The 12,923-nt window shown below is 33.3% G+C and overlaps 2 protein-coding genes across 2 annotated transcripts; both read right to left on the reverse strand.

The window, feature by feature from the left end:
- Positions 1-6,840: 6,840 nt before the first annotated feature.
- On the reverse strand, positions 6,841-8,297 carry LOC110108242 (dodecanoyl-[acyl-carrier-protein] hydrolase, chloroplastic-like). The gene is made up of 3 exons (XM_020838803.2): positions 8,155-8,297; positions 7,972-8,040; positions 6,841-7,445 (listed from the first exon to the last, which is right to left on the reverse strand). The coding sequence occupies exons 2-3, from the start codon at positions 8,011-8,013 to the stop codon at positions 7,224-7,226; spliced, it is 264 nt and encodes an 87-aa protein (XP_020694462.2). The 5' UTR covers positions 8,014-8,040; positions 8,155-8,297; the 3' UTR covers positions 6,841-7,223.
- Positions 8,298-8,305: 8 nt separating this feature from the next.
- Positions 8,306-11,529, reverse strand: LOC110108241 (palmitoyl-acyl carrier protein thioesterase, chloroplastic-like). The gene is made up of 4 exons (XM_020838802.2): positions 11,452-11,529; positions 9,055-9,569; positions 8,843-8,976; positions 8,306-8,525 (listed from the first exon to the last, which is right to left on the reverse strand). Exons 2-4 carry the CDS (start codon positions 9,538-9,540, stop codon positions 8,306-8,308), a joined length of 840 nt encoding a protein of 279 aa, XP_020694461.2. The 5' UTR covers positions 9,541-9,569; positions 11,452-11,529.
- Positions 11,530-12,923: the final 1,394 nt, after the last annotated feature.

Below are 12,923 nucleotides of genomic sequence, written 5' to 3' on the forward strand. Positions count from 1 at the left end.
TATGAACTTGATTTCATATACTATTAGTCGCCTATATGACTTGACATCGTATAATATGAACAGTTTAAAAATAAACAAGTTTGTATGGTACGATTTAGTACGAACCAAAATTCGTACACTATAAGTCATCTATTCGACTTGACATTTTACAGTATGAATAGTTAAAAAATGGACAAGTTCATATGGTACGATCTAGTACAAACTTGATTTCATATACTTTTAGTCATCTGTACGAATTTATATCATACAAATAGTTCAAAAATGAATAAGTATGTATGGTATCATCTAGTACGAACCTAATTTCATACACTGTTAGTCATTTGTACAACTATATGTCATACAATATGATCAATTAAGAAAATCAATCCATGGTTTAAGTAACCAAATTCTAAAGAAAAATTAAGTCAAATCAAAGTGTACGATTATATATCGTACAGTACGATCAATTAAAAAAAATATTACTCTCGCCCTCTGTGTGTGCATGATAACCCAATTGCAATTACACTTAGACTCAAGAAATAAAAATGAAGATATATCAACTCTTTTATGTGAAATCATATTCTATCTTGTCTTCTATTTTTAGTTAATCGTCCAGGACGATGTTTGGATCGTCCTGGATGATGTGAAAAAAAAAAAACAGAGAACCCTAAAACAAAAATAAGTGAGCAAGGTTACAAGCCAAGAAATACATTAATAAAAAATACAAATAGAACATGTTCTGTTAAAACTTGAGCCTTGTAAGGTGCACTGTAATCCTGAAATATTAGTAAACTCATAAATAAAAATATATTGCAAATACAGGTAGACAACAGAAAGTGAGCAACAATATTTGTTATCATCAAAACATAAACTTATAAGCTCGAGTTGCAACATTATCAAAGAGATTAATCATTATGCATTTATTTCTATGATTGAACCCACGAATATTAATCTAGCACTTTCGGATGAATTTTGCATTTTGGCCATGCAATAATAGTTGAATCACTTTATAAGAAATGATGTTTGGGAATTGATTGAGAGGCCAAAGGATTAAAATGTAGTTGAAACTAAGTGAGTGTTTAAAAACCAAATGAATGATTTAATAGTTTTGGTTAAAATTAAGACTAGATTGGTGGCTAAGGGGTATAATTAAATTGAAGTGATTGATTTTGAGGAGACTTTTGCCCCCATATAGCAAGACTTTAACCAATTAGGGTTTTATTAGCCATTGCATGTTTTAGAGGATTTAAATTATTTCAAATGGATGTTAAAAGTGCATTTTTGAATGGTGTGATACTATATGATATTTATGTTGATTAACCTCTAGGTTTTGAAAATTCTAAATTCCCTAATCATATGTATAAATTGAAAATTGCATTATATTGATTGAAACATATACCTAGGACTTAGTATGGGAGGTTAAGCACTTTCTTATTAAAGAGATCTTTAATAAAAGAAAGTGTGGACACCACTCTCTTTTTGAAGAAATTATGAGATGATATACTCAGTGTTTAGATATATGTTGATGATATCATTTTTAAATCTTCAAAAAAAATCTTTGTGATGATTTTTCTAAAACAATGAGTAGTTAATTTTAGATGAGTTTAATGAGAGATCTAAGTTATTTTCTTGGTTTTAGCATTAAACGAAATGAGAGAACTTTTCTTAGTTAGTCAAAGTTTTTTAAGGACATCCTCAAGAAGTATGAAATAGATAATGCTAAACTAGTAACTACACCAATGAATTCCTCAGTTCAGTTGGATAAGGACCCAAAGGGAAAATGTGTTGATCAAAAGTAATTTAGAGGTATGATTGGATCATTGATTTATTTGATTGCTAGGAGACCAGATATAATGTTTAGTATTAATTTGTGTGCTAGATTTTAATTTGATTCAAAAGGATCACATTCGACAGCAGTTAAAAGAATTTTAAGATATCTTTTGAGAACTTAAAACTTAGGAATTTGGTATCCTAAGTACAACACTTCATTTGAAATTGTCAAATATTCTGATTCAGACTTTGTAGGTAGTAGGGTTGATCAAAAGAGTATATCTGAAACTTATCAATTCATAGGAAATTCATTAGTTACTTAGTCCAGTAGGAAATAAAATTTTGTAGCCTTATCTACTACCAAAACTACCAAAACAAAATATATTTCCTTAGGAAGTTTTGTGGCACAAGTTCTTTGGTTGAAATAACAGTTAATTAATTTAGGATTTATAATTGGCACAAAAAATTTTGTAGCCTTATTTGTTTTGTGAGTTTTTGGTTTGGATATTTATCACTTATCAAATGATGATGACTTTTGAGAATTTTTTGATTTTCATGTTTTATATTCTAAGTGTTTATTCGTATTGTATGAAATTTTTTCATACTCTATGAATTCTGTAGCATGCCATATTTATTTTTGGAGTTGAACATGAAAAATTTAGATTTTTCATATACTTTGTATTATACGATGACATCATCGTATTGTATGCATGTGGATGATTATTCGGCCAGAGTCGATTATTCTAACTGATCGTATGTTTGAAATCGTCTTTCGCCTGTATGATCCGGGTGTCAGTTTCTATGGTGGGAAAACATAACCTTCATTAAAACGATCTTAAATAAATGTTCGTCTATACAATCAAATGGTTAAAAAGTCTGTATTAAATGACGACTCGTAAATTATGTGTTTATGAAAAGTCGTTTCATTTTGAACATTATCATTCGTACATACAAATTTTTTTGTCCCATACAATCTCAAGATCGTACGTACGAATCCAATTTTGTACTGTACGATTGGAAATTTTTCTTTATAGTGAAGGGCCATTGAAATCATTTTCATTCACTTCCAAACCCTTCTCTAAACCCTCAAGATCTCTATCCTAGGAATGGCAAGCTCCAGCCAATGCTCTCAAGTTACTAAGGGATCGTCATCCAGGTGTGGGGATGACGACTTCTTGTCTAGAGATAATAAGGATGTATTATATAGGTATATAGCCGCCAGAATCACTCCTTATTAACTCCTCATCCAATATGAAATCCATTTTTCCTGTCATGCCGCTCTTTGCTTCAACTCAGTTCTATTTTATTCTAACCTTGATCATACACTTACCATAAAATTTTGTGTTCTTATGTTCCTTTATTTTTACTGTATTTTTATTTTTTGATATTTTAATTTATTGTAGTTGAAAAATATTCTAAAATTTTAAGAGAATTTTTAAATTATCAATTTACCATCCCTCTTGGTTAGCCTTTGGGACAATTCTATTAAGTCTAACAACCTACTCAAACTTTTAAGGGGTATTAGAGCATATTTTCAAAAATTAAGATTTAGATAACTTTTTTAAAAATGATCATGGCTTCTTTTGGAAACTATAACACTAATAAAGGATATTCAATCACTGGACCATTACTGTTCAATAACATTCCTTTCGTCTTTTAAAAATCTTGTATGTCTATTTTTCTTTAATAACTTGACTATCGCGTGTGGATTTTAGTACAAGAAGGCTACACTAGACCCACTAGACTTGTTGATAGCATTAGGATTAAACACCATTTACTAAATGGACAATATAAGAAAAAGAACTAGCTCAATTAAATATTAAATGTTTAAATAATTTTTTCTATGCCCTGAAATCTGAGAACTATATATGTGTTTCAACCTATAAAACTGGAAAAGAAACATGGGATAGACATTGCATAACGTATTAAGGAACTAATGAGGTGAAACAATCCAGATTGAACATTCTATTACACAACTACGAACATTTTTGCATGAAACTGAATGAATCAATCACTGTATGTTTACTCGTTTTACATAAATAGACACCTCATTGCATGCTTTAGGCAGGGAACTGACAAATTCTGAAAAAGTTAATAAAATTCTATATTTTTATCTACTATTTATGATGCAAAGATAACTGCCATAACTGAGTCAAAAGACATAATTGCTAACTTTATTGACAATATACTCGGATCACTAATTGCTTATGAGCAAGGAGTGACTCAAAGAAAGATTGATGCAAGTGACAAGCGAAAGGAGAAAAACATTGCGTTGAGAGTGGATGACACGAAAGGTGATCAATCACAACATATGGATGAAGAAGATATTACACTCATGACGAGGAAATTCAGAAGTTTTTAAAAAGAAAGAAAATGAGACATCGGTAGTGGAATAAGGGTAAGCTCCACAAAAATGCAAAAAGTTTTTAATGACGTAATTTGTTATGAATACACGAAGCCTTGACATATTAAATTTGATTGCCGGAATCGTAAAACTAATCCTAGAAAGGAGAAAGTTGAGGAGAAAACTAATTTTAGGAAGGGAAAGAAAAGAATGTAGAGAGCATTCTGGGAGGACTCACCTTCAAACTCCTCAGAAACAAAAGTAGAAGGGGAAGTCACAAACTTATGCTTAATGATAGACAAGCTTATTCAGTTGGATGAAGAGGATATGTGATTTATCTTAAGACGAGTTATTTAAACTTTCATAGAAAATCCATACTATATATAAAAAACATAAAAAATTACATGCAAAGCTGAACATATAATATTTAAATATACAACAAGAGCATGAAATCCTTAGGAACGATCACACATTTATTCTAATTTTTTTTTATTTAAGCGCCGGCGGTTAAGCCTACAGCAGCCAAGCCGATTGTGGTTGGCGTCAATCAATGCAGAGGCGTGGCTATGTTAGCCACGCCCGGGCAGCGTGAGCCGTAGCATTGGCGATGTGGGCCAGGATTACCGAAGCACAGGCCAGGCGGGCCGCAAGGCAAACAAGAGTGTGTATGGTAGCACGAGCCAAGTGGGCCGCGGTGCGGGCCAGGCGATAGAGGAGGCGGCCGGTGGCTAGTCTGCCCCAAGCCATTTTGGGCCTAATTTTGGCCCCGAAAAGGTCAAATAAAATGTTTTTGGGTCCTTGCCACCGCTTTTCGACATTCTGGGCTCAATTTTGATAATTTCAAAGCCGTTCAATACCTCTATGCCCAAGATCAAAACATTTTTTATTTTTAAATCGCACAAAAAATTCTTCTAAACCTGGGACACATATTTTTGGACTTCTAGTGTTTTGATGTTAGAAAATAGGAGGGCAACTGATACATCATTAAAAAATTATCTTGATAAAGCATGAATCTCAAGGCAAAATCAAGTTTGAATTCCAAAACTAAAATTAGGACCATCTGAACTTCAATTTCAGCAAACTAATTGTCTAACTGAACGTCTTAAAAATACAAACCCAACGAAGCCAAATCCGACTCAATTAGAGCCCAAATGGATCCGAATCAAGGATCCGATGAACTATTAGAAGGTATGAACCATATTTTGGAATACCAAACCGTTTCCAAATGTGACATGCCTATAGTCTAGTTAAGTGTCTCGATAACATGAATTGAACGAGCCTAGGATAACGGAATTCCGACATCATTAATACCTTCAAATGTCTAACGAAAGGTCCGTGATTAAGGGATTCAACATCAGCCATCCATCCAAACCACTCCTCGTTTGCCCTTGATCCTCCTCCTTTTTACAAGCCATGAAACTCTATGAAATATATAAATAGGTCATTCATCTTGAAAAGGGACCCTGAGCTAAAGGATTCAAGAGAGAGATTAAAGATTGATCTTTCATCCTTGCCTACTCGTCCACCGCCTGGAGTTCCGCTGGACCACCCCTTGATGCCCTAAGCTCTGTCGGACCACCACATGACATCCCAATCTATGTCGGACCACCGCTTGATGCCCTGAGCTCTACCGGACCACCACTTGATGTCTTAAGCTTCGTCGGACCACTGCTTGACGCCCTGAGCTCCGCCGGACCACCACCTGATGTCCTAAGCTCCATTGGACCACCGCTTGACTCCCTGAGCTCCAGCTGACCACAACATGAAGTCCTAAGCTATGCCGGACCACCACTTGATGCCCTGAGCTCCGCCAGACCACCACCGAATGTCCTAAGCTTCGTCGAACCACCTCTTGGCACCCTGAGCTCCGGTGGATCACCGCTTGTTGTCCTGAGCTATGTCGGACCACCACCTGATGTTCTGAGCTCTTCCAGATCATCGCTTGACACCTTAAGCTCTGCCAGACCACCACTTGACATCCTAAGCTCCACCAGACCACATCTTGATGCCTTAAACTCCGCCGGACTACCGCCTGGCATCTTATGCTTTGTCGGACCACCTCTTAGCACCCTGAGCTCCACCGGACCTCAACCTAATGTCCTAAGCTCCGCTGGACCACCGCTTGATGCCCGGAGCTCTACCAAACCATAACCTGACGTCCTAAGCTCCGTCAGACCACCGCATGGTGCCCTGAGTTCTGCTAGACTACCACCTAACACCTGAAGTTCTTTCAAGTCACCTACGAACACCAGGGTTGTATTAATTGACACACGAACTTTCAAGTGATGCTGAAATTCTAACAGATCTTTGGGTGACCCCGAAGTTCTGCAAGACCATCAAGTGACGTAAGACATTGAATTACCATTGATTTCAACCAAACAGTTGATATTTATAATCTAATCGCTCTCGGGTGCGAATCAACCCACTGTACCTTCTCAAATTTTAGTGGAATCCTTATCAACTAGGCCAAGCCCCGTGGTTTTTCTCCATTCTAGGTTTTTCCATGTAAAAATCTTAAGTTTTCTATGTGGAGCTGGATATCCATGCAACGCTAAGATGTAGGATTATAAGTATATTGCCACATATATTCTAGCCCACAACAAGTTCCATGCCTTCGATTTTGAAATTATTTTTGATTAATTGCTAAATATTTTAAAAACATAAACTCATCCACCTCTTGATTTGCCATATCCTTCAGACAAGTATGCACAAAATCCAAATCGGTAACATCATAGTAGAGCGTTTCATGCTGCAACCAAGATAATATAATATATAGATTATAAAGTTTAATACACTTATATCATATGTAAACAAAGTTTTTTCTGAAACATAAGAGCCAGATTTGACCGAAAGATATACATGGGAATACAAGGCTTACAATTCCTCCATATAAGCAACAACTACTAACTCGTAATATATTAATTGAAGCACTATAGACAAGGATACCACAAGAACACCAAACCTCCAATTTATTGTAATTGCTCGCTAGAGGCCGAGGCGAAGACCATCATTTGAGCTTTAAAATAGGGACAAGAAATTAGCTGTCTTTATTTTATTATGGATATTATATTTATCTTTCAAGTGTCTGAACATTTGATTTAGGGATGTTGCTCAAGTAATCATCTGGTTTTCAAACCTTTTGTACCCAAGTTGTTAGTCCTTCCACAAGAGCAGGCCCACTTTTGAGCTGGAGCAGATGCCTACACACAATTTTAAATTCAGATGAGGAATTGGAGCTTACAGAGGAGACAGCAGCGAGGGATTGCAATACATCGCCCATTCTACACTCCTTTTTAAACTCAAGAACCATGCTGGACATCTGATGTGTCTCCAACATAGACATTGGAATGCTCTGCCAAATCCAAGTTGAAAGAATTCAAATAAGCAATGTTGTTCTGACAACCGCATATGTGAGCAAGCTATGGCATGAACTACAAAAGGTACAAAGGTAGTTCTACTACACCTCTTATATATTCAAGAAATTTGCATAATTATTTTTGTTGTGCAAAAAAAATTTTAAGCATAGAATTAACATCTAATATGGCCACTGAGAATAAAAATAAATGTTTAATAAGAATTCATAAAGCTTAAATTAAGACAAGAAAGCATGATACACCTTTGTTGAAATGACAATATATGATGTGAAAATATCTCTAATGATGAGCCCATATTGGAAAGACAATCATAACAACGGATTAACAAAAGCGGAACGGTAACAAACTAACAACTAAAGAATAGGCATTAATAAGAGATAAATTAGATTCAATATTTCCATACATATTATTGCTCTTCTTGCCTTTTATTTATTATTTTCCAAAGAGAGCAAGAAGAGGGGTAAAATGTTAACAAATGTAAATGAAGCTAGTCATTTATTTTACCTCAAGAATCCACCGAATGTACTTGACATTGTTCACGAGCATATTAAAATCTAAATCAGCCCATTGAGGCTGTCAAACAAATTGAAGGTTATAAAACAATATAGGAGAGAATGTTAAGAGAGAAAAAATATATCAATAAATAAGAAATTAAAACCAAACATATATAGCCAATCTAAAACTTACAGTTAAGCCATCTATTATGTAATCTGCAGTCTCAAAATTAAGTTTAGGGAACTTTCTATTGTCCCCATTCAAAATAAAAGTAGTATCTTTGTAGTAGCGTTCTAATTCTACTTTTATTTCATCAGGTATCTTTGAAAGTTTGCGTGTGGCATCAGTGCAAAAATATTGAAGAAAACAGAATTAGCATAATTAGTTTAACAAGTGATATATTTGGTTTGGCTTGAAGGAGAAAGTTATGACATTCATGAACGGCTAACCTAGAAGCTCGAATCATACTTTGACCTGTTTTGAGATTGCATACATGCCAATCACGAGCCATACTCAATTTTTTATGACATCTCAACCATGTATCTACTTCAAGAGCATCACCCCTGCATTAAAAAAAGAGATTTTTTTTATATGAAGCAACTTTAATGTGTTAAGTTGTCTATCATAATGCAACATCATAACCTTTAGAAAGAAACATCTAGAATAGGTTCCTAGAGAAATGAAAGCCTACATGGTGAATTTCATTCCCAAGAGAATGACAATTTCTAAGGAGCATTCATAATGGTAATGCCTTGGTTTGTTTCAATAGGAAAATTAGAATTAAATTTTGGTTTACAAAACAGATGACATGTCAAGTAAAATAGCTTTACAATAAATTACAAAAAGTATAAGAATCATAAAAAGCATAGAAAGGACTTACCATGAAGGATAATGTTCCACCTGAATATGCATTTTAAGTATGATTAATGCGAGTTTTTCGCTACCTATCTTTGGGTATGAACGAACAGAATCATCCAAAAACCCAAGAATTTTGAAATGGTTAACACTTGTTTCCTGTAAGGGCAAAGTAGAGTCAGAACTCGAAAATAAGAAAATTAATTAATGAAAATTTAGGCTATAGGAGTTTTAGACCTGTAAAAGGTTCATTATTGTCTCAAGGGAAGCTTTTCCGGTAGCATCAATCTCATATAATTTGACAAAGTTTCTCTGCACGTAAATTTTATCAATTACCTGTTCATGATTAAATGAAGCAGCGAACAGTTCAGATCTCCTAGGCTTCCAATCCAGTACGTTTCTTTGTTTCCCTATTGTTACTTTTATATTCATTAGAGTCGCAAGGAGCCACCTCCAATAGGTAAAGTTGAGAACATCCTTTTGTGATTCTGAAGGTGCATCCTCCTCAATTTTTGCTAACTCACTCTTAAAGCTAAAAGTAACAGTATTGGCCTTTTTGACATATCCTTTGATTTGAAAAGCCTTAGCATAACCTGCAAATTTAGCTTTCTCTCCACTGGTAAAAGCAAATGAAACATCAAACGAACCCATCCAAGAGGTTGAAATTGGTTGTGAGGATGATAGAATTGAGAAGATGGTTGAGAAAGCAATTGAAGCAGTCATGATTGTGCTACTTTCACACCTCAAAGAAGCTATAACCAGGTGTTAGTATAGTAATGAATTATATATGAGCTAAATTAATAGAATGCAAGAAATTTCAAAAAACAGTTTCAGTGTAAGATATAAACTATGTTCCATTCTAATAAAATTATGAGGTTTAAAAACAACTTTATATCTCAAGTAGGTCATGTCTATCAATTAAAGTGTTTATCTCTAAAAACAAATTGTAGATTCTTATACTTGTCCATAATATTATAAATTTAATTCATCCGAGGGCTCACCTAGTTGGTTGTATAAGAAAAATAGGATTTAGAAAGTGATGATCTTGCTTTCGCTCAGTTTGAATGTGAAATAACGATCCACGCTTATAAGAAATTTTAAAAGGGTTGTGGAGTTTAAACTCCATATTAGTTGTAATTGTATCCTCTCAAATGATGGAATCTAAAAAACTTATCATTTTTCGAAATAAGAATTCTCGCTTATAAAAAATTTTGAATGATTTGTTGAGTTTAAAGTTCATATTAATTTTAGTTGAATGCACTCAATAATGGAATCTGATAAACTTATCATTTTTTGAAATGGCAGTTAAAGAGCCCTTAATAATAATAAAAAACCTCATTGAAATTTATATAAACATTAAACTGAAACATAAAAAGCCCTTTCATAATAGAGTAAACGCAATGAATTGCAAAAGCAATAAAGCAAGCCAAGGTAGTCGAGAAGGTAAATTGCCTTAACTAAACTATTAGGCTCCAAAAAAGAACCATCTAACAATTAGTTCAAGTAAATGGGCTAAAGATGAAAAACAAATCAACTGACTACTTTTACATGATCATTATAATCAGGAGGGGACCGTTACCCCAAAGTATAGAGCATGTGCAACAAATTCAAGAAGATCGATAACTACATGCTTGATTATGCGAACTTTTAGGCTAAACATTTCATTAACAAAATACAATTAATACAATTAATTGTTAATATTTATTAACAATTCATAAATAACAATTTTCATAGATTTAATATAACAAGAAGTTTTGTTATGATAAACCTATCATTTTTTAAGTTATCTGTGTTCTTCTGAGATTGATTTAATAATATTTATCTCCGCAATCCAAAATCAACCAAATGAAAACTATCAAATTTATGACAAAAGTAAAAAACTATTATAGACCGGTAGTTCTCAAAAAGTTATGCAGTGTCCAACACATATCAGACATGACATGTGTCTGACATGCCTCCGACATGTATTGGAAGTCTAACGTTGTCATGAAATTGATGCTTGATGGAAGCAAAAATAAAAAATTATAGTACTGTTTCAAACCCATATCCATGGTCTATGATTTTAATAATTCACGTGTCTATGTTGTCAATGATCAGATAGTAAATTATTACATGAAGGAATCAATATCAATAAAATCTCTAAGCCAAGCGTAGTATCTCTCTTGTTTATGTTTCATTTTTACTAACTCTTTTCCACAATCTCAACAAAACTTGAAATTGTTAATATTTGATCAACCAGCCTATAACTAGACTTGTATCGGTATAAAATTTAGTCGAATAACTTGGAGCTAATCTCATACATCCCAAGCAATCCGCGTAGCTTTGGCTAATCAGTGGTTATCGCCTCCACAGAAGTTAGAAGTGAGATATGCTTGATGAATAGTCTTAAATATTAAGTTTCATTCAATTAAAGGCTAATCTCGAACATTATATACGGAGAAATCCCCATATTACCACAAAATCTGAGCTTTTTCAATTGAATGAATAGCTGTAAACAACGATAAGAACTAATCAATCCAAGAAAACAGCGCAGAATATAAATTGCCGATGACGAAAAAACCATTCTCGAAAAGAACGTTTGCCGAAAAAGAAGAAGGATGTAATGGAGGACGCTGGTTTGTATTGGACTCTTACTAGATCTTGCCCTTTATCAAATGCCGGCTTTCTTCAAACGTAGAGAGAGAGAGAGAGAGGAGCGCGCGATGACAGAAGCCGCGGTTTAGACATATTTATAGACGCCTTGAGAAGTTTATAAATTTGAGTGGCAGATTCGTTAATTGTTAATTGAGTGAATTATTTGATATTTTAAAAGAAAAAACAAGGTTAACGCCCATCTTATACCCATGAAATATTTTTAAGGTAATAAACTCATAAATTTAAGTGACCAACAATTAAATTACTAAAAATAAAAGTAAAATTTATACATTAGAATTTTATTGTGTGGCTTCTGTGTATTTGTATATATTTCCCACTATTTAAAAGGTATTTGTTGGAAACAATATGGGAGTTGAACCCCATAGGCCTTGAGAATGAAGACTTGCCTAAGGGAAATCATCAAGAGTTCACATGAGTACTTAGATTAACATGACTTGCCCCTTTTGTGAGAATACATAACAAAAAAAAAAAAAAAAGGATTTAAGGTAGTGATTTATAGCAACAGTTTCTAAACCACTTAAGTAGAGTTTTTTAGGCACCGATTTTAAGTGGGGCTTGAAATCGAAGTAATAACAAAAATCCCTAAGTGAAATGAGAAAGAGTGAGGTTGGAGAAGATGAGTTAATTGAGAGGAGAAGTGGGATTGTTATTGTTTTTTAAATATTATTTTTTTGTACTAAAAACATATAATGAATATCTATGTTAGTGCTTCCTTTTTATTAATTAGATTTTGTTTTCATGCATACATGGCATGAAGATTAATATGAGAGGGATATATTCATAAATGTAGTTATATTTTCTCCCTTACTCTTGATCTGTAGGAAAAAAAAGGGAAATAGATTAGGAATTTCTAATACAAAATTAGTAATTAATGTAAATTATTCCTTAAATCTAAATAATTAGATAAATAAATTTCTTGTGTATTTATAAGTAAAAACTATATTCTTTTTGTTTTATTATTATCTAGTAATTTATCTAGAACTTGTTATTTTTAACTTAATACACACTAAGCTCAAAGAAGTGAATTTGTAAATAATGCTAGAAATAAAAAAATCATAGAGACAAAATGTGAAACTAGTATATACCTTAAAACTACTATATCTAGTTTTATAAAAAATAACAAGTTTATGTGCTGATATATATAATATGCCCCACAAATGAATGAAATTCTCTTGAGCATATTAAATAAAAAATGAAAGTTTATGCATAAGTTTTCCTAGCTAGAAGTTTGCAAATACACCTTAAAGTAGCATGCATTTTGCGCTAATTACGAACTATAATTAATTTATTATACTTCTTTGTTTGATAGAAATTGTACTCCATCTATATGCCTAATAACTCTTTATTTTAACAAGTAATTACAAAGTCAATTTTTCCCTAGATATGAACAAGGGCTTGATTACAAAAGCTAAATGGAGTTGTAATTACATTTATGGTGTTCATAAGCTTCT

The sequence above is a fragment of the Dendrobium catenatum genome, unplaced genomic scaffold (genome assembly GCF_001605985.2).
Source record: "Dendrobium catenatum unplaced genomic scaffold, ASM160598v2 fragScaff_scaffold_1317, whole genome shotgun sequence".
Classification (NCBI taxonomy): domain Eukaryota; kingdom Viridiplantae; phylum Streptophyta; class Magnoliopsida; order Asparagales; family Orchidaceae; genus Dendrobium; species Dendrobium catenatum.

Excerpts from the sequence above, each read along its gene's own strand:
- LOC110108242 (XM_020838803.2), bottom strand. The coding sequence starts at position 8,013 with ATGCTCGTGAACAATGTCAAGTACATTCGGTGGATTCTTGAG. Across the intron at positions 7,446-7,971 it reads ACATTCGGTGGATTCTTGAG|AGCATTCCAATGTCTATGTT; the intron begins GTAAAATAAATG and ends TGGATTTGGCAG.
- LOC110108241 (XM_020838802.2), bottom strand. The coding sequence starts at position 9,540 with ATGACTGCTTCAATTGCTTTCTCAACCATCTTCTCAATTCTATCATCC. Across the intron at positions 8,977-9,054 it reads CAATAATGAACCTTTTACAG|GAAACAAGTGTTAACCATTT; the intron begins GTCTAAAACTCC and ends TTGCCCTTACAG. Across the intron at positions 8,526-8,842 it reads GTGGAACATTATCCTTCATG|GGGTGATGCTCTTGAAGTAG; the intron begins GTAAGTCCTTTC and ends TTTTTAATGCAG.